Consider the following 19,914-nt stretch of genomic DNA (forward strand, 5'->3'; position numbering starts at 1 on the left):
GTGTTCGTAAGCACACGGTGTTCGACTTCCCACACAGTGGGTGAGCCACCTGTCACTAAATCCTACCACTTAGCTGAATTACAGGCTTTTTTCATGGAGGACATTGTCACAGCAGGAGAAGCACAGGTGTGAATAATAGAATTAATGATGACTAACTTCCATTTAGCTGCTTCAGTTTTAGGGAGCTGCCATTGTTCATGCTGGCTCACTGTCACACTCCTTATAGCCTCTTGGGACACTTGAATGGAGAAGGGACAGTGCAAACAGTGAGACTTTCTGTGCTGGTTACCTGAACTGTCACATTTCTGCTAAGAAATTGAAGTGGCCACTTGTGCCCAACCTAAATGTTTTCAAGAGTTGAGGAAAGTGTGGCTGCTTGTGCAGCTGGAGGGCGTGTCATCACTGTTCACGTATTTAAAGGAGTCTCCACCAGAAGCCTGTCTGTGAATCACAAAGACAGTGAGCAGAAGATTTCCTCCTCCAGTCACGTTTCGTCTATCATTGAACTGAGTAAGTCTGGATGTGCTGTTTCACATGGCACCATAGTCCGATTTCTTTTTAGATTTGTGATTTATGTTGTCATCACATGTTGGGACTAGTTAGCTCAAGTTTATTTGTATTTGAACTTTTCCTTCTCCTAAACACTGTATGCTTGGATTTTATGCCCAAGTCATTTATAGAAAAGGGGGCAGTGGTGTATTGCTGCCTTAGGAAGTGGGAAAATAACAGTCTAACTGTTCACTGACTGCTATTTCTTGCATGATTAACTTTGTTTTTAATGTGTCAGTTTCCTTAAAGGATTTTGATTCTTTGCTCACCACTGCATGAAGCAGATCTAAAGTATATTATAAGTTTGTTTTAAACATTACTTGACTGAAAGAGATTCCAAAGAACCATTTCCACAGATAAATACGTAATATCACAGTACTATCAAACCGATGTGGAAGAGACCAAACATTTAGGCGGCATTATTTCTGCATTATTTGACTCGTGGTCAGATACAAAATCAAACATTAGAGCATCAGGCTGAACCCTGAGAACGGCTGAATTCGGAAAGTGGGATTTAGTGAACAGTGTGGGGTCTGGTTTGGGTCAGCTGCACAGCTCAGATGTACATCATGTAAGGGGACTGTTGTCACAAACGTGTGAATCACAAGTTCATGAGGTTTTTCTGCAGAACCCCTCCCAGTATTTTTGGCAGCGAGGCAGGCGATCAGCATTTTATGAGGACCCACCCTATGGTAAACTTTCACAATCCACTGAGACTCCCCGGTTCTGATTTTTGTGGTGACTTGCAGATGACGAAAGTTACAAAACCTGCTGGTGATGTTGCAGGACAGACGTCAGGGTCAGTCAGCCCACTATTGAGCTTCAAGCTAGAATTGAAACTGTCCCTATGTGCCATCTATTTGCAGTTTTGACATCTCAATAGCTGTTGGATGGATCGACATGAATCATTAGGTCAAAATATCAAGAAATTCTGTATTAAACAATAAAGAAATAATGACATTAATCTACTGATGTTCTTCTTGATTAATTGATGAATCAATTAGTCCTTTAAGAAACTAGTAACTACCATATTATCATATAGCACAAAGAAAAGATGCAAGTCTGAATATATATAATATATAAAGTTTAAAAACAAGGAAATTTAGAAGCAGCAACTGCATTTTGTTCAGTACTAGTTAGAAAATTCAAGAATCAAAAAAAACTTTTTTAACCCCAGAGGGGCATTGCTTCCACGACTGTGTATATTTTAGCATGCTGATGTTATGGTTCAAAGCACAGCGCCTCAGTGCAAACATGAGTCTAGACATTATCATATCATGAAAAACAATAAGATCATTGTAGTTTTTAACTTCATGCACACAGAGTTGCAGTTAGTGTACTTAACAGGTTGTGACTTCCTTTAAGCTCATTGTTTTGTTAAGCTGCTTTTAGCCTTTTGAGTTCAATCTTGAGCTGGGAAGAGGCGTTCCCTCACCTCATTGGCATATGAATAAGGGCAAAACTCAATGTCAGTCTTGCTATTGCTTCATCCGAGCAGGTTTGGCCATCACGTAATAGTCAGTGCTGCTGCTGGGGAATGCAAATTGTGTGTGGTAAAGATTTTCAATGGGTTCACGGTGTTTCTGCAAAAAAGGTGGATTTACTACCAGAAATATGCAAGTGAAAGCAGATTGAGGCACAGACGGAGAGGATGAGCGGCCTTGCTTTGAATAAGGTCTGCAGAATTCATATGCATTTTTCTTTGATTCTTGGACAGTTCTCCTGAGAAATGGGACTGTAATTGGCCATTGGGGATCATCTCCACCCACCAGTAAGCACCCAAAAAGAAAAGCAGAGCAACAACAGTTGGGTCCAGAAGTATCTGGACATTTCTTTATATTTTTGCCTTTGTAAACCACCACAATGGATTTGAAACGAAACAATCAAGTTGTGCTGAAAGTGTAGGCTTGATTTGAAGCGCTTTAAAAGCATACAGTGTTAAACCATTTTGGAATTACAGTCATTTTAAGCAAAGTACCTCAATAGCTCAATAGCATTCAGGCAAAGCGGCCCAGTTTTAAATACACCCATAATATTGAATTCTGAGTTGAAAATTCTAGTCAGTAAAAAACTTAAAGCCTGGAGCCCATGAACATCACCAAATGTTGAGTTTCCTCCCTGGAGATGCTTGTCTGTTTGTTTCTGCCAGTCTCTGAAAATCTGTTCTGTTGAGATCAGGTTAGAGATTAAAAGTGATGCTATACTCAGTCTTAAGTGTGAAAACTGGGAAATTCCCATCCAAGAAGACTTGATTTGGAGCTGCATGTATCAAAATACCAGCAATAATGCATGTATTACTGACTAAGCTCATAGATTTCCTCTCTGTGTTGTCTTGGTGTCAGGATGTCTGCCTCGACACGGCCGATCAGAGACAGATCTACAGTGGGGCGGTTTCCATCTGTCACTCTTGGATTTGGGGAGGACACAGAGGAAGAAAAGGAACAACCAAAAGAAAATAATGCTCAGAAAGAAAATGCATGTCAACAGTGGCTGCGTAAAGTATGTCGGTGTTGCCATCCCAAGTCAAATGAGGACGACAATGCAGAAACTCTGGTCACAGGTTCTACTACAGACCTGGATAAAGAGGACGAGAAAAATGACAGGAAGCCTGTGACTACTGACATCGACATTAATGGTAACAGACATATTGGAGAGGTCGTATTATTTATGAAAGCGAATAAAGTGCCAGACTTCACTCTCTCCTATATCTTTGTTTTCACAGAACTGCTTCTCAAAGTGCGATCAATAAACCTGATGAAAAGCAAATCAGGAGAGAATCGCACGGAGCATCACACAAATCGCTACCACGGTGATGACTTCGTTATTCGCAGAGGACAGAACTTCCAGCTGTGGATTACCCTGTCTCGACCTTTTAACCCCAACACTGACAAACTTCACCTTGAGCTTAAAACAGGTTAGTCAGAAGAAAGACCGCCTCTAATCTAAACAGGTCAAGTTTGAATCGGTACATTTTTTCACATGGCCAAAGTACAGCAAACCAAAGCCACGCTTTCCTGGGTTGAGGGTTGTGAGAGGGAACGAGACACACCAACAACAAGTTTTACCTTCATGCCCATGCCAAACACTGTTTACTTGGCTGCTCGTGTGTGAAGAACATAGATTTCCTTGCACTCATGTGTGTGAGATGAAAAGATTTATAGATAGAGAAAAGAAAGAGAGAGGAAAGAAAGAGGGAGGGAGCTGTTTGGTTACTATTGCTATGGTAACAGCTCTGGTTGCTATGATCCAGGGAGAGTGTTTTACAGATGCCACATCCTCAGTACGGCTCTAACCAAAAATCCCATCTACTGTCAATTCACCATCTACTGTGACACTACAACCTGTCCTCAGCCTGTCACCTGTTTACCTACTGTTCACTTCTGTCTCTGTGAGGCAGAGACGATGAAACAGAGCAACAGAGATCTTACGGTTACAGCCAAGTCAAGCTTGAAGAGAATAATTACAGTGTCTCTTTTAGCAGAAAGCTCATGTAGCCGTGTCTTCTTTGCAATAATATGTAAGGTAAATAAAATCATTATGATATTATATTAGTTTCTGGAGAGAAGAACAATTTATAGTGTTCCACAATTTGATGTAATCACCATGCAGATTATGAATAATAATCCAATAATTGAATACAGCCATCTGTCTTACCAGAAAGTAGCAGGAGGACAATAGCAGCTGCAAATGATGCCAGTTTTTAACGCATTTGAAAATGAGTCCACCCCTCTCCAAATGGTGCATGTTTCATTCCAAAGCAAACCGTTTAACAGGAAAGTGCCATTTTTCCGCTCATATCCTTGTCCAGACAGTGCATGGTCCAAAACCTGTAGTCTGACATGCAAATTCCTCAGCATGAAGCTAATCATACTCCATCCAAAGAAACACACTGTGTTGTTTCTTCTTTCTTTCTTTTTTTTTTTTTATTGAAGTGACAGAGACAGTTAAATGCTGTGACTTGGTGGTTTGAGGTGCTTTTCACAAATTGTAGCCCTTCTAATGGCTGCGAGAGGCTGACAGTTTCATAACACCTCACAGGAGGAACGTCTGGGGCACACAGGACTGCTCTGGACATTCTTGTCTTTGAGTCTCACCTGTTGCAGAGATGAAAATGTTCTGAACTAGATGAAAGGTCCTGATGTTAGGAGAAACAAACAGGCTCAGTGGCTCAGTTGTTAGTACCACAGGCTCCTTTATAGTTTATATATGCTAATAATCTTACCCTCAGCTCTGTCACTCACACTCGCTGTGCTACTGGTTAAGCACAGCCACTACTTCACCATCAGCTGGTGATTCATTCTGCTGGCCTCGCGTTTCCCTGCTGTTTTTCACTTTCTTGCTCGGTGTAAAGTGCAGGGGCTCATATGTTTCTGTTCACAATGGTTCTTTCTGCCGCTTCATTCATTTCTATGCAGGCAGGTTCGGGCTCCAATTGTCACACACAATCTGTGCCTCGCCTGTCCAAATGAACATCTCGTGGGGAAATTGCGGCACTGTGGCTCAACAAAGATGAGGTCACACTAAGAATAGAGGGTAAAAACCAGGGAGGGCTGCAGTTATCCACATTCACTACAAAGATAAGCTGAGTAAGCTGCCGCAAATTTAGATGTATTTTTTTCCTTAAATAACAAATTCTGAGTTTGTTGGAGTTGTCTCTCTTTAATGCAGAAGCCCTACTGTTACTTTACAGATTAGTATTAGTAGTATTAGTAGTATTAGTAGTATTAGTAGTAGCACAGTGAATGAGACTGAACAGCAAGCTGTGCCCTATTTTACAGTACAGCTGCACATGGATCAAATGCTATCATGACAAACCGTGCGTGCACGCCTTCTTAGGACAGTACATTCTGGCTCATGGTGATTTGGTTTCTGTTTATTCAAACACAGCTCTGCTCTATGTTGCAGGAATGCAGAGGTGTGGCGATTGTGTAAGGAGGCGCATAAATGCAGTTAACTGTGCTGTGTTTTTGTTCTGTTTGGGCATGTCGGGTCTTTTTTCACATACTGTATCCTTCACATACACACCTATAATGCGTTTCTCCTCTCACGTCATCAGGGCCACTGCCAACAGTGTCAAAGGAAACCCATGTAATCATCCCTTTGGTGGAAGCGTTGGAGGGCAATCGCTGGGAGGCTGCTGTTGTCGCACAGGATGACAAACGGTTAAATCTGTCAGTTAATTCTTCACCCTCGGCGGTCATAGGCAGATATCAACTCACAGTGGAAACGAATTGTGCGAATGGGCCGGCCAGTTTCACAGCTGACCCTGCGAATGACATCTACATGCTGTTCAACCCCTGGTGTGAAGGTAAACAGTGCATTTAAAGAACTATGTTGTGACTGTCTTTACTAGATCTCTGGATTGTACACAAGAGTGGGACATGATAACAGAAACAGTCTACAGTGCAGGACCATACACCCACAGTAACTGTGTGGTCATGTTTAGGGCTGTGGTTAAAGAAGGCATTGTGAGGAATATGTTATTTGCTTAGATGAGAAGATTTCACTCCCAGAACTGTCCATTAATGTCAAGCGATGGTGATGCAATTCAAAAGACTCACCTGTTTATTATCCTTACAAGTGCATGACACTTCATGTTCACAGTTTTTTCAAAAACATACTTAGGAGGCAGAGACTTGCTTATTCAAAGAGCATAATAAGTAACATAGCACAGCATAATAACTTCACAAGGCATTTGCTAAACAACAAATCAAAGTCGATCCTCACAAATGTCTCTGTGAATCTCGAAAATTAACTTTACAAAGTGGACACTTGCTGCAGGACTGCAATGGCGTGAACTGTCCTATTCTACCTACCTGCTGAACCCTGTGGCATCCTGCAGATACAACATTTATAGCTGACAAGAAACAATGAAAAGCTGCAGTTAATGTCACTAGGCCAGAGTCAGTCAGTTTATTCACTGCGCAGAGTGATTTTGTGTCATTTCCAGTATTAAGGCTGTTATTACTCGCTCTCCGTCAGGTGACACGGTGTTCATGGATTCCGAAGATGTGAGGCAGGAGTATGTCCTGAACGACGTTGGACGGATCTACTACGGCACAGAGAATCAGATTGGAGCGAGGACCTGGAACTACGGACAGGTGAGTGGGCTCTTATTTTCCCACAGTACCGTAAAAACTGAGCAACAGGAACAGACAGAGTCCAATTGTCCTCCTTGTCTTTTTCTCTGTGCTGGTCTCAGTTCGACAACGGGATTCTTGCTGCCTGCCTTTATATCCTGGAAAAGAGTGGAACTCTTCCGTCTGGTTGGGGAGACTCAGTCAACGTGGTGCGGATCATCTCAGCCATGGTGAGGCTGCAGGTTTCAACTACACCTGCTGCACCTACCTGTTCAAATCGACACCACTGTAGCAGCAGATGAAGTCATTCTGTCGGTCTATGTTTTCAAACCAGCTACAACTGAACGGAGTCACTGTTCACTGTGCAATATAAAATATACATTACTGCATAAGTGAAGCCAAGACCACTCAGCAGTATATAAAAAAAGAATTATCTTAATTTATTCAGGTTAACTCGCCTGATGACCAAGGTGTGTTAGAGGGAAACTGGTCGGGAGACTACTCAGGTGGAACCAGTCCAACAGCGTGGAGTGGCAGTGTGGAAATCCTGAAGGCGTATCACAAAAACAAAGGGAGCCCTGTGAAGTATGGCCAGTGCTGGGTGTTTGCTGGTGTGGTCACTACAGGTTAGTGTTTGGAAATTTTAATGCATTCCCACCAGTACTGATTACTGCTGCTGATATCACTCCACCTTTGTTTCAGTTTTACGGTGTTTAGGCATCCCCTGTCGTCCTGTGACCAACTTCAACTCGGCTCATGACACCGACGTCTCCCTGACAACAGACGTATACCTGGATGAGAACCTGGAGCCTATCGATCACCTCAATGCTGACTCTATCTGGTGTGTGCTCTCACTATCTTTGTAAACAAACTTTTACTCATTATACCACACACACTCTCCCTCCTGACCTTCAAGTCTTTTCTTGAAGGAATTTCCATGTGTGGAACGACTGCTGGATGGCTCGTCCAGACTTGCCTCCGGGCAATGGAGGCTGGCAGGCTGTTGACGCCACACCTCAGGAGACCAGCCAGGGCTCCTACCGCTGTGGCCCCGCTTCTCTCGCTGCTGTTCGCAACGGCCAGGTCTACCTCAAATACGACTGTCCGTTTGTGTTTGCTGAGGTTTGTGGAATGTATACTTGATGGAGTGGTACAGAAATTGAAAGTTACAAGACAAGAATATCTGAAATTAGTGCAGTAGAAGGAAACTAAAATGCAGTTTTGTTCTCACAAACTATATTTCATTAAAAGGAGTGACAATCTAATGTTTTAGTTGTTTTAAACTGTCAGATTTTACATGTGCTGTGGACTAATGATGATCCACACAGCACGTGTCATGGGTTCAATGTGTTATTTTCTAGCTCGTCTCTCTTTTGCTCTGCCTCTGTACATCCTCAGGTAAACAGTGATAAAATCTACTGGCAGAAAAATGCAAATGGGACCTTCACTCAAATCTACAGTGAGAAAAAGACAGTGGGCCATTACATCAGCACCAAGGCGGTTGGTTCTGATGAACGCAATGACATCACAGACCTTTACAAATATCCCGAAGGTATCCCCGAACAAAATGCACACACGGATATTATCACAGATCACCAGCCCCTATCAAAAAAGCTTTGACTTATCGTGTATTACATATTGAATTACAGTAACTTGGCATTTCTGATCATTCTCAGGCACAGAGGAGGAACGCATTGCTGTGGAGACAGCGTGTCGCTATGGCTCCAAAGCAAGTGCCTTTTCATCTTCCAAAGCAGAGGACGTCTCTGTAGAAGTGACCATGGATGGTCAAGGCCCTACAATGGGAAATGATGCAGAGCTGACCATCACACTGCGAAACAGCAGCTCAGAGAAACGCACAGTAACGCTGAATAGCCAGGCAGTAGTCATGTACTACACAGGTGTCCCCAAGGCCACAGTCAGAAAGCACACTGTCGAGGTGGACGTGCCACCCAAAAGCGGTGAGACGGCGGTTTTAATGAAGAACATTTTGTTATCATAACATATCCAACAGAGGAGTTTCATTCCTCCATCAACATTAAAAGGCCTCTATAATCACTTGGGTAGATTGATATTACTCCCATGTCTGAAGAAGAAGCTAACACTTAACCTTTTACAAAGACGGAGCACAGTGGGAAACACCTAGAAAACAGAAACATACATATACAGTTTATGTAGCAGCGCTGCAACAACCTCTAAAGATTCTTTATAAATCACAGTGCTACATTTTTTAATGTAATGTTTTTTGCCATGTTCTTGGATACAGAGACTGCTTTGGATTGGTCTCTGGAGTACAAAGACTACAAGGACCAGCTCGTAGACCAAGCTGCCCTGATGCTGACACTGTCAGGGAGAGTCAGAGAAACACAGCAGGTCCAGGCCACTCAATTCAGTTTCCGACTCAGAACCCCAGACCTCATTATAAAGGCAAGCAAAACAGCTCATCAGGAAAATACTGCATTGCTAATAAGAAGATTATGTAACAGGTAATTTGGGATCTGACTTTTCATGTCCTTTGGTTTTCCGCAGCCAATCGGGAAGGCAGTGGTGGGAGAGAAAACAGCAATAGAGATTTCATTCACTAACCCACTACCACAGGTGCTTAAAGCAGTGACATTCAACATGGAGGGACTGGGCCTTCTAACGGCTCGAAAGATTAAATATGGGTGAGGAGGAAAAATATCCCTTATATTGTGCTCAGTTTCTTTATACTGCCTTTTATATGTTTCTCTTTTGTGACTGCCACTGTCATTTCCTGTCCTACCTTCAGGGATATTGGCAGTCGTGCCTCCGTGTCTCTCACCGAGTACTTCATTCCCACCCTGCCTGGACCGAGGAAATTACTGGCTTCATTGGACTGCAAGCAGCTCACACAGGTTCACGGCGTGACTGACATCACTGTGGAGGAAAAAAGCAACGCCGCTTTATAGCGATTTGACAACAGGGGAACGAAAGTGATTTTCCTTCATATAGGCACTGGGTGTGATGTGTATTCAAGGTGATAAACTGAATACTGTGTTTTGAATTAAAATTTCACAGAGAGACCCACAGAGAGGCAACTAATAGTGAAACAGTCTTTACCTCAACAACTTTAATAATCTATGAAAACGAGAAGTAGTCCTCAGTAGGACGATCTGAACAAGGTTCCACAATATACGGAAGTATAAGTAATGATTTCTGTTTCTGAGTCCCACAGAAGGTGAAAAGATTGGACGGCGTGGCAGCTTTAATGAAAGAAGTGCGCTCTGTATAGAACTCGTGTTTTGTATTTATACATTCTCTATATTTATTTTGTGTACTTTGCCATTGGATGACAGAAATAATGACTTTGTACTATTAAAACTAAATACTTTCCAACATGTCCTGTAATCCTGTACTTGCTAATGATGATGTTGACATATTAGAGTAAGACAGCTTGTTTCAGGTGAGTTGGTAAAAGTAAGAGCTGTTCAGCTGTTAAAATCAGGGGTGCTAAGTAACTAAGTACATTTACTAAAGTACAATACTAGAGTACTGTTTCCAGGTACTTGAACTTAGCGGGAATATTTGCATTTTATGCTACTTTTACTTCACTATTTCAGGGAGAAATATTTTTCTTTTTTACTCAACTACATTTGTTTGGCAGCTTTAGTTACTTTTGGCAGAGGCAGATTCTCAATACAAACTAGAATCAACTAATAAATGATGATGATTATTAGTATTATTAGTGATGAACCACGGGCCAGTGTTTAAGGTGGTTTTAAAATGAACTCCACCTTTACCAGCTCTAAAGTAACATAGATCTCAGTAATGTGTAAAGTACTTTGTACGTAAAGTGAATTTTAGAGCACGTACTTCAAATTGAGTGAAGAATTTAAATTCATACTATACTATATTCTTCCCGTAGTGGAGTACTTGTGAAACTACTAGCACTTTACTTGCCCGTTGAGTTTGTCTACTTCTACTACAGCGAAATGCCTTATTTCTGCACTGTAAAAATGAAAACTTATAGAAAAGTATTTGCTCATCTCACTGTGAATTTTTAGTTAAAATTAAAATTAAAAATTCACAAATAGTAGTTGGACTCTAGTTGGAGAACTACAATGTGCATACTTATTTCAACTCATTGGACTAGAAGTTTTTAACTTAAAATTATGAGTTAAATTAATTAATTACTTCAAGTTTACTCAACTTGTTATATTAAGTTGATAAAATACAACAGAAATTGGCATATTAGCAGACTTCCCAGCATGCATTTGTTGAGTTAAAACATTGTGTTTAGTGTATATTGTTTATAATATATTGTTTAGTTCTTTACAGATAGTCATGGTGGAAATATACAGTGTCTTTAATGTACACATACATTAGTTTGTGTGTTTACTTTCACACCAGTATAAACTCTGTGAACCATGATAATAATGTTAGTTGCAGTACCATTGTTGTTTCACTTAGTTAGATTTTTTATTTTTTTTAAGTAACAGAGGAAACAGCGAGTTACATTTTACAGTGCAGTTTCATAACTCTGCTGTGTTAAAAAAACTATTAAGATGGTTGTGCTATTTTAAAAATTATTTGTTGGTACATTTGTAATTTTCTCTATATTAAACTCACATTCTAAAGTTTTTATTCATATCAAACATACATATGCTTAACAATAGATAAACTTAAAATTTTAAGTTAATAGACGCACACTGCCAATCAAAACTATGCTATGGTGAGTGTGTACCGTAATCAATGCTAAAGGCGGTCCAATGAAATATTAGAGGGTGTGACTTTTTATTTTGGTGCCATGTATAAAACATAAATTAACTTAACAAAACTCTAGGAGATTTTCTTTAAAATATAGAAATTTGAGTTGGCTCAAAACTAAAAAATCGAGTGCAGTAATTTGCCTTGAAATTTAAAGTTTTCTGAACTTCCCTTTTTTACAGTGTGTGTAGTGTGCGCAGGAAGAGGTGGTGAGAAATTATTCTACAGGATATCAAGTCAATGTGAGAAGATGTGAGAGCAGAGTGGGCGTAGGTGCTCTGGACAAAGAAACCTGAAGCAGAACCAGCATTTAACATAACATTTAGCTTCAGTGACTGAGCAGCTAATAATGCAGCGTGGACCTGCCTCACATAAACTCAACATTTCTGCATCATTGCTTAAAGTCAACACAACAGCAATAAACATGTTGCTGTTAAACTAACTTAATGGCTGCGGTTTTCATGCATGTCTTCGCTGGTGCAAGTAGTTATTTCAAGTTTGCTCCCATGCAATCATCAGCACTTCCATATGCCACATGATTTGATTGTGTGACGGTCATTTAACTGATGTCACAGCTGTTACTGTTTGCTGTCAAACAGGCCGTGTTGTGCCTGTGTCCTGCTTCAAAGTCTCTGTCAATAACATCAGCACCTGCTTTAGAGTTAACGCTGATAACGCCAGGGGTGATCTATTAATTATATACATGGCAGACAGACAGTGTAGGGTTCCTCATGCGGCATTTATGAAGTAGAAATTGGGAGGGGTTCACCAAGGTTTTTATTCCCCACACACCTCAAACTTGATTTATTTAACAAGGACTGCAATCAAGGTATAGATTATAATGCCAAATAAATGTAGTTTCATCATACAGATTTTTCATTCAGGTGAGGTCAGACATATAGTAAGTTAGTGTTACTGACTAGACTAATGAGAATATCCATGTTTAATTGAATTTACCTACTTCCCTCTGGCTGTTGCAAACTAGCCTAGATGTGACGACAAGTCACTAGGACAAACAAATTTTGTTCACACATATTGAGACTGGTGGAGTGCTGGACAAACAGCATGAGTGGTGGTGAAATAGTTTTTCCTACTCTCTGGCAGTGGGAAACATCCCACTTCCCTCTTTTTACAAACACAGAATGAAGCCAAACAGAGATGGTAAAAGCTTGTCTGATCACTCGACCTAACCAACCAATGTTTTCACGACATCAGGCACTTCAGATTCGCCTGTGCACTGGGATGTTAACATATGAAGAACAGTGGATTTATGGATTTTTATGTTAAAAATAAATAAATAAACTAAATAAAGCAGCTACTCAGGTGGTGGAAATGCACAGGTGTCTTCAATAATGCTAGTGTAGAGGCTGTTTCATTTATGTGCCCCAGTTAACTCTACCTGTAAAGCAGCATGCACAAAACCACAGGGCTGGAAGACATAAATCAAAAAATAAAAAGTTATTACTTACACCTGTTTCCCAAATCAAATAAAAATGTTCTATTTTTGTCGAGGTTTTCGTATCTTACTGGACCAGTCATCCTTCTTTTTGAGCAGGTGATGCATTTTATTCATTGTATTTAAATGACTTTTTACAATTTCTGTCCAAACAAAAACGTTTTATATTCATTTCTATTAAATGGGTGATTCTATTTTTCTTTTCACTAGCTGTGTCTTATTAGGACACATACTGTAGAGAAAAGGGTCTGAAAGCTCCAGTGCTAATGTTTTTTTCATAAGAGTGCACAAAATACTGTACGTGGACTGTAGACCGAAACAATATACGGAGAAGTTAATTGCATCTGACCAGCAGCTGTGTCATTAATGTCTTTTCTGCGTTGTCTCGGGATTCAAAAGTGTGTCAGCCTTAAGCCTTAAGACCACACATTTAACAGCATGAATGAGGAAGATACTCGTTGTTTTCTTGAGTATGATATTTTTCTGGTGTTGTGCCACATTATCTGATGTCCAACAATCCTGACTTAATACTCAGTGTCAATATTGGTCGCTAGTATCGCTTCGGATGGCCACACTGTATGTGGGCAATGCAAGAGAAGAAGCAAGAAACTAGTACATAGAAGCTTCAAAGGTAAAAGCAAAGTGCTGCATATCATTAAACTAAAAGCACTCACAGGATGAATGCCCCTGACATCCTCAAAATTTGTTATTTAAATGTTCAATGTTTTTAATATGCATCTGGATCTGTATCAACTACACATGAAGCCAGATATTCATAGATGATGACACTGATTTTCCAAAATACCACAATCCCTGCATATGCATGGGTAGTTTCAAACTTACAGCCACACTCCCTCAGTTAGAGACATAAAGAAAGCATTTTATGATGCTGGATTGCATGATATTTGTGCTGGTGTCTACAAAATTTGGCTGCATTTGCACAAAGCATTTGAGAATAGTGGTATTAGATCCTTAACAGGCCATGTACACATTAATGTGGCAAACAGCTGAAGGCTAATTTTTAAAAGGAAGCAAATCTGGTGAAGATTGGATCAAAGTTGTGTGCAGCCCTGCAGCAAAAACAAGTGCTTAATAAATGACCACGTGGTGGCGCTATAAACACCACAAGCCATTAGGTTGGAAAGTGGCTCATGGCCTAAAATTGCTGGAAATTGAATTCAGATCTATTGAGTAGTTTTCGAGGCAGAGGTAATTAAGCTCTCACGTCTGACACGCATAGTTGTGCTGTGTGTCAGACGTGCTGATTAATGTGAGTGGCTTCCCCCTGTGGAGACGCGCGTTTGGGTTTGGTGTTTTACATAATGAAGTTCAATTTGAATTGTTTCTCTCCAACTTGAAGCAGCCTAGTTTTATACTTTTTACATAACAGCAAAAAGCTGATGAGAGTTGCTTCCTTTTAGTCTGAGCCCTGTGATAGAAAAGTCACGAGGAGAGGGAATCTTTGCTGTAGACTGAAAACATTTGGGTTTGACATCAAAAAATGAATATGAATTAATTTCTGTGAACAAAGGTTTTGGAACAGAAAGACTTGGACTAGATTAAAGTGAATAAGACGTAATATTTAGTTACAAATCCTTTGCTTGCAACAACTGCATCAAGCCTGTAACCCACTGACATCACCAAACCTGTCCAGGGTTTTACCTCAGCCTTTTATAGTTGTTGTTTGTTTTGTGGGGTTACTCCCTTCAGTCTCCTCTTTGGCAGGTGAAATGCTATATAGGGTTTACATCTGGACACTGACTTGTCCACTCTTGCCCCTGATGAACTCCTTTGTTTTTGTGGCAGTGTGTTTTATCTTGCTGTGTGATGAAGCATCTCCCGAATAAGGAGAAAAAGCCACGCAGCCCGAGCCATAACATTACCCCCACCTTTTCACTGTTTCCCATCTGTGTTTCACAGATGTGTTGCTTGTATGTTTGGGGTCATGAGCAGATCCCGTCTTTATCCAAACTGTAGCCTTTCCATCACTTTGCCAAATGTTCACCTTTGTCTCATCAGTCTATAAAACTTTGTCCCTGAATTTTTGAGGCTAATTTCTGTACTTTTTGCCAAATTCCAGCCTGGCTGTCCTTTTCTTCTTGGTAATGAGTGGTTTGCATCTTCTGATGTAGTCTTTGTTCTTTTGTACACAGAGGGTTTTTCCTAACAGCTCTCACAATGTTTCTGTCGTCAACTTCTGTTGTCTTCTTTGGTCTCAGTTTGACGTCTGTTACTTACACCAGTGGTTTCTTTCTTCTTCAGGACGTTTCAAATGGTTGTACTGGCTATGGCCAATGTTTGTGCAATGGTTCTAATGGATTTTCCGTCTTCTTTCAGCTTCACAATTGCTTTTTTATCGCCCATAGACAGCGCTCTGGTTTTCATTTGGAACTGAGCATAGACGTTCAGTGCTAATCATTGTTTGAATAATCAATGTAATAGGACACATCTGGGCAACAAAACACATCTGTCACATATAAACACCTTGAAGTAAAAGCTGAAATGTTGATCTTTTGTCAACTAATACTTTTTGAGGGGAGTGTAGGTAATTAGTTTTTTTTTTTGTGTGTGTGAAAACAGAGTGAGATGGAAACTGCTTTTGTTAATCTTATGGATTGGTGCTTGAAAGTTTGTCAATTTCCACATTACATTTGAATTGAATTGAATTGAATTAAACAATAAAATGACATTCATTTATTATTTTTAGTTCAATTAGAGTAATATCTGAGTCTTCACTATAAAACATTTTAATTATTATTCCTCTCTTAGATGATTCTGGTGTGTGTAGATACACATGATGTGCATACAGTGTACATGCACTTTATAGACAGGCAGTCCAGGGAATCCTGCACCTTACTGTACAGTTTTTCAGACTAGCAGTTTATCACGGCTCAGAACACGAGAGATTTCTGAATACCTTGGAAGAGGAGCTGTTGATGCTCGCCAGGCTGGAAAGGGTTAGAAGAGAATTTAGACTCCACCTGTCAACTGGTATCAGGTGAACAAAAGCTCTGCAACAGGCAGGTACTGTTCTTTTGAGATCGTATTTGCAATGTACCTATAAGTACAAACGCGTATCACTGGATTACTGTGATACTGCAGAAAACATAGAAATGTGATGATTCTCGCTTGTGTTGCGTCGGTTTCCTCTGATTGTCAGGATTTGTGGATCTTTATTTGCCTGGCACAAAGATAATGACATCCTCAGGAACTTTAAGTCACCGAACGAACTCAAAATGAGTTTTATGTTTGTGTTAAGATTTGACTGTGTGTGCAGATTTCTTACGGTTCAATTTCACCCCACGCTGTATCTGCCTCACTTCATTCCCTCTGTATCTCCCCTTCAGTTCTTCTGCTTCCCCTCACTGAGAGGGCTTTTGGCTTTCTCTTACGGCTTATAATTTCCCAGCGGTTAAAATGTCATCCAGAACGATGAGTGAAATTACAGAAGATCACAGTGGATGTTTTATTCTTATGTTGTCCTAATTCCATCTGAATGGGGTTTTAGGTCATTTTGAGGGCAGCTGTCAGTGAGTCAGCTCAATGCCAGTATGCGATTATATATTGCTACACTCATAAACAAAAGATCTTTGGAACCTCACTGATGCTTTCTACATTTCAAAGTTTTCTTGTCGGCACTAACCTGATTGGGCATGCTGTTAAAGGCCACAGCAGGAAACAGAACTAACATTTAAATAGATTAGCTTACGCTGCCAAAATATACTGCTCCGTCCACAGGGAGACGAGCAGGCACAAAAGTGATTCTGCTTCTCATCACGTGTTGACAGCCTCAAAAAAATGCTGTGACCACACCTGTACATCAAGCAAACCCCGCAGTGTGTCGTGACTCTTTTGAGTTTTGCGTTTTTTTATATTTTGACGGCTGCAAAGATTCAGCCTCGTGTTTTGGCCACAAATTAAAAACATCTGTATCCGTTATTTCATTTGCAGTATGACTTCTGTGCATATCTCTGTTCCGTTTCTACAGAATACTGTTTGTACCTTTGTACCAGACTGTGTGTGTGTGTGTGTGTGTGTGTGTGTGTGTGTGTGTGTGTGTGTGTGTGTGTGTGTCAACACACGTGTGTGCAGATCTCTTGTGAAGGATATGAAAAGGAAGATTGCTTGCACTTTGATCAGGTCTGATTTTTATCATGACCACTGAACTAATCTTTATGTCTGATGTTACTCCTGAGTAATAAACCAATTTAGTCATGACATAGTTATTTGTTTTGTGTGTAACAGTAGCACTTTGTTCCGCAGATTCACTTCAAGCTGCCCTCTATATTGTTGGAGGTATTTGGTTAGGGTATTAGCAAAGACAGAGTGAACCTTGTGCGTTTTTGTGCTGTCAAGAAGTAGAACTCACTGCACAGTGGTTTACAAGGGAAGGTGGACACAGAGCAATTTGTGATAAGACAGCCACTAAGCAGTCGCAAAAATGGAGTGTGTTGTTGTTAAAGAGGAGCCTAATATCCCTGCTGCTGAAATTGCTAAAAACGCTTTGGGCAGTGATAGATGCTTACAATTTTCTTCTTCAAAACTGACTTTTTTTTTTTGTTAGATGAAGTCAATATTCTTGTTTATTTACCTCCTGGGGCATTACACATATCAGATGATATCAAAGAAAAGACATCATCCTTTGCAAAAATGCATGAAGATAAGAGATGCTGAAATCCTTCAGCCTTTATCACACAGCTAAAGTTTATTAAAGGAAGGTGTTGGGTGATTGTAATAGAACTGAAAAGGCTCACTTAATTTGATTATGTGCTTAGTGTTTTCTATGTTAGCTTCAGTTGTCATTGTGCTACGTTTTACTGCTGATACTGTGTCATTCGTGTCATATCTCCAGGCTATGAACTGAGCGATGGAGAATTGAGACACAAACATTTGACTTATCTGTGAACTGGACGATGGTGACATTATCACACAACAATATTCTGAAAACAGGAAAAGGTCATAGCGATATTGTAATAGCCTCCCTAGCCCAAACAAGAAGACGGATGTAATACCCATTAGTCAAAATAAATCTTAGGAAATGGGAGACATTAAGGTATTTCTACCCTGATCAAATGTTTGCACACATAGCCTGAACACCATTCATGTCTGGCCTCACTGGCTCTGGATCAACACAGTTTGTTGAAAGATTTCAGTGTTTCTTCTTTACTTCATTCTAAATAGTTGTTTCTTGTTTTTTTTTTACATTTCCACCTTTGAAGGCATCAGACACCCACATTCCAGCTTGTGGCAGACGTTATTTCAGCACAAAGCATTCACTCGCTCAGCTGGTTTCTTTATTTCAATTATAAGACACAACTCGGAGCAAAGATTTGCTGAATATCTACAGGCCACGCTGTGTTAAACATGATGTGATTGCCGCGTTACCTCAGGAAGAAACAAGCAACAAAGGCTGAAATAGCAGTGGATTGTGGGTGAAAAAACAGGTAAAACTAATACTGTTGCACTCCTCAATGTGCTTTACCATCATTTATTCTGCAGGGCAGGCCCCACAAGATACTGTATGCTTCATAGGGTTGAATCTGTCTCTGCAGGCAGCAACGAGCTACTGTGGCTAACAATGTTCAATTTTCTATCATACTGTATGAAGTCCCTACAGATAGCGTGTGTCCTGGTGGTGAGAGTGCAGACAAAGATCTTTGTGAGCAACAAGCTTGTAAAGTGTCTAACCACATACATGCACCTCCGGCCAGTATCTCTGAAATATCTACACATTCAAATCTTTAATTTCTACACCTCTGCACAGGCGATCGATTCACACACCGATTTGTTCATCCCATTAAATCTCAAGAACAGGAGAAATAATGTTTCTTCTGAATATGATGTCACAGAAAATCTGTCCTCTTGGACATTTGATCAGTTGAGTCAATTTTGGTGGTCAGAGGGCAAAGGTCACACTCACTTTGACCACAAGTATTTGAATTCTTGTAGATGCAATTTGCCTTCTAGAAACTTGGACTCAAGGACAAACTGATTATATTTTGGTGGTTAAAGGTCAGAGGTCAAGGTCACTGTCATTTTGTGCATGTCTTGTTCTTGTCAAAACAATATCTCAGAATCTCCTGGAGAGTAAACTACAACTTAACTAGTTGAAGGAGGAACACAACCATGATGCCGTAATGATACGTTTTGAAGTATTTTGCATGTCCACCTTTATTTTTGGTCACAGATCACATCCCTCTGGGTGTGGACGACCAGCGTTTCTCCACCACCTGTCCTGGCCAGTTCCACACCACACATGCTGGATCCAAGCTCAGCTAATTTGCTTTGGTTTCATCTATTCTCTGAGTGCTCCGAGTGTTGGCATCCTCTACTTTGCTCAATGATCTGTACATGAGCTCAAGCTTTTCTGATTTGTCTTTTTTTGCTTATCCACCCTCATATCAAGGTTCACAATAATTTCTATGTTCACTTAGTAAACAGAAATGTAACAGATTTTATTGGTTCATAACGAACGGTTTGTATAATACACATATAAATTTGTGTAACCAATACTTAGGGTTAGGGTATGTCTGTTTTTACTGTCTGAAATACTGAATTATAGGCTTCACAATTCACAGCTGCAAATTTAACATTTGTCTGCTTTTATAGATTTGTACTAAAGACACTCACATGATGTCTCATGTTAATTCCAAGAGACGAATATTTTTACTTAATTGGTTGAATCAAGACAGTCGTTTGTGTGTAATAATTAAATAAAGCTTAGCAACTGAGCATTTATTGGTTGGTAACAAATCCACAACATAACAACACGTCTGTTATGATAATTACTATTCTCCGAATGCTTGTAATTAAATACTCATCATGTATTGATTTACAAGCATGTAAAGCATAAAAATACAAATTATAGCAGATTTTTTTATTTAATTTGACAAAAATATACTTGTCAGTTTAAAGTTACAGTGTGTTTTCCTTAATACAGTCTGCATGACTTTGATTCTGTGGTATAGCATTCATTGAAACAGTGTATTCAGCCTACTTAATTACAGCTTTACAAATGCATAGAGACCATTGCGATAATGAATCAACCTAAAACAAAAAAATGCACGCAAATCAGAATTCATGTTTACAAATTGAGCAGGA

The 19,914-nt window shown here is 40.1% G+C and overlaps 1 protein-coding gene across 1 annotated transcript; it reads left to right on the forward strand.

The window, feature by feature from the left end:
• The first annotated feature begins 424 nt into the window (after positions 1-424).
• Positions 425-9,988, forward strand: LOC113152232 (protein-glutamine gamma-glutamyltransferase K-like). Its single transcript, XM_026345363.1, has 14 exons — positions 425-510; positions 2,892-3,184; positions 3,272-3,463; positions 5,606-5,857; positions 6,532-6,650; positions 6,752-6,859; positions 7,078-7,255; positions 7,332-7,470; positions 7,559-7,751; positions 8,028-8,181; positions 8,306-8,590; positions 8,896-9,056; positions 9,159-9,295; positions 9,400-9,988. The coding sequence occupies exons 2-14, from the start codon at positions 2,893-2,895 to the stop codon at positions 9,557-9,559; spliced, it is 2,370 nt and encodes a 789-aa protein (XP_026201148.1). The 5' UTR covers positions 425-510; position 2,892; the 3' UTR covers positions 9,560-9,988.
• Positions 9,989-19,914: the final 9,926 nt, after the last annotated feature.

Source organism: Anabas testudineus, chromosome 4 (assembly GCF_900324465.2).
Source record: "Anabas testudineus chromosome 4, fAnaTes1.2, whole genome shotgun sequence".
Taxonomy (NCBI): Eukaryota; Metazoa; Chordata; class Actinopteri; order Anabantiformes; family Anabantidae; genus Anabas; species Anabas testudineus.

What these genes read in the sequence shown, in the direction of transcription:
- LOC113152232 (XM_026345363.1), top strand. Translation starts at nt 2,893, where the DNA reads ATGTCTGCCTCGACACGGCCGATCAGAGACAGATCTACAGTGGGGCGG. An exon ending in GTCCGTTTGTGTTTGCTGAG is followed by an intron (nt 7,752 to 8,027) that starts GTTTGTGGAATG and finishes GTACATCCTCAG; the next exon opens with GTAAACAGTGATAAAATCTA. An exon ending in GCTCGAAAGATTAAATATGG is followed by an intron (nt 9,296 to 9,399) that starts GTGAGGAGGAAA and finishes TCCTACCTTCAG; the next exon opens with GGATATTGGCAGTCGTGCCT.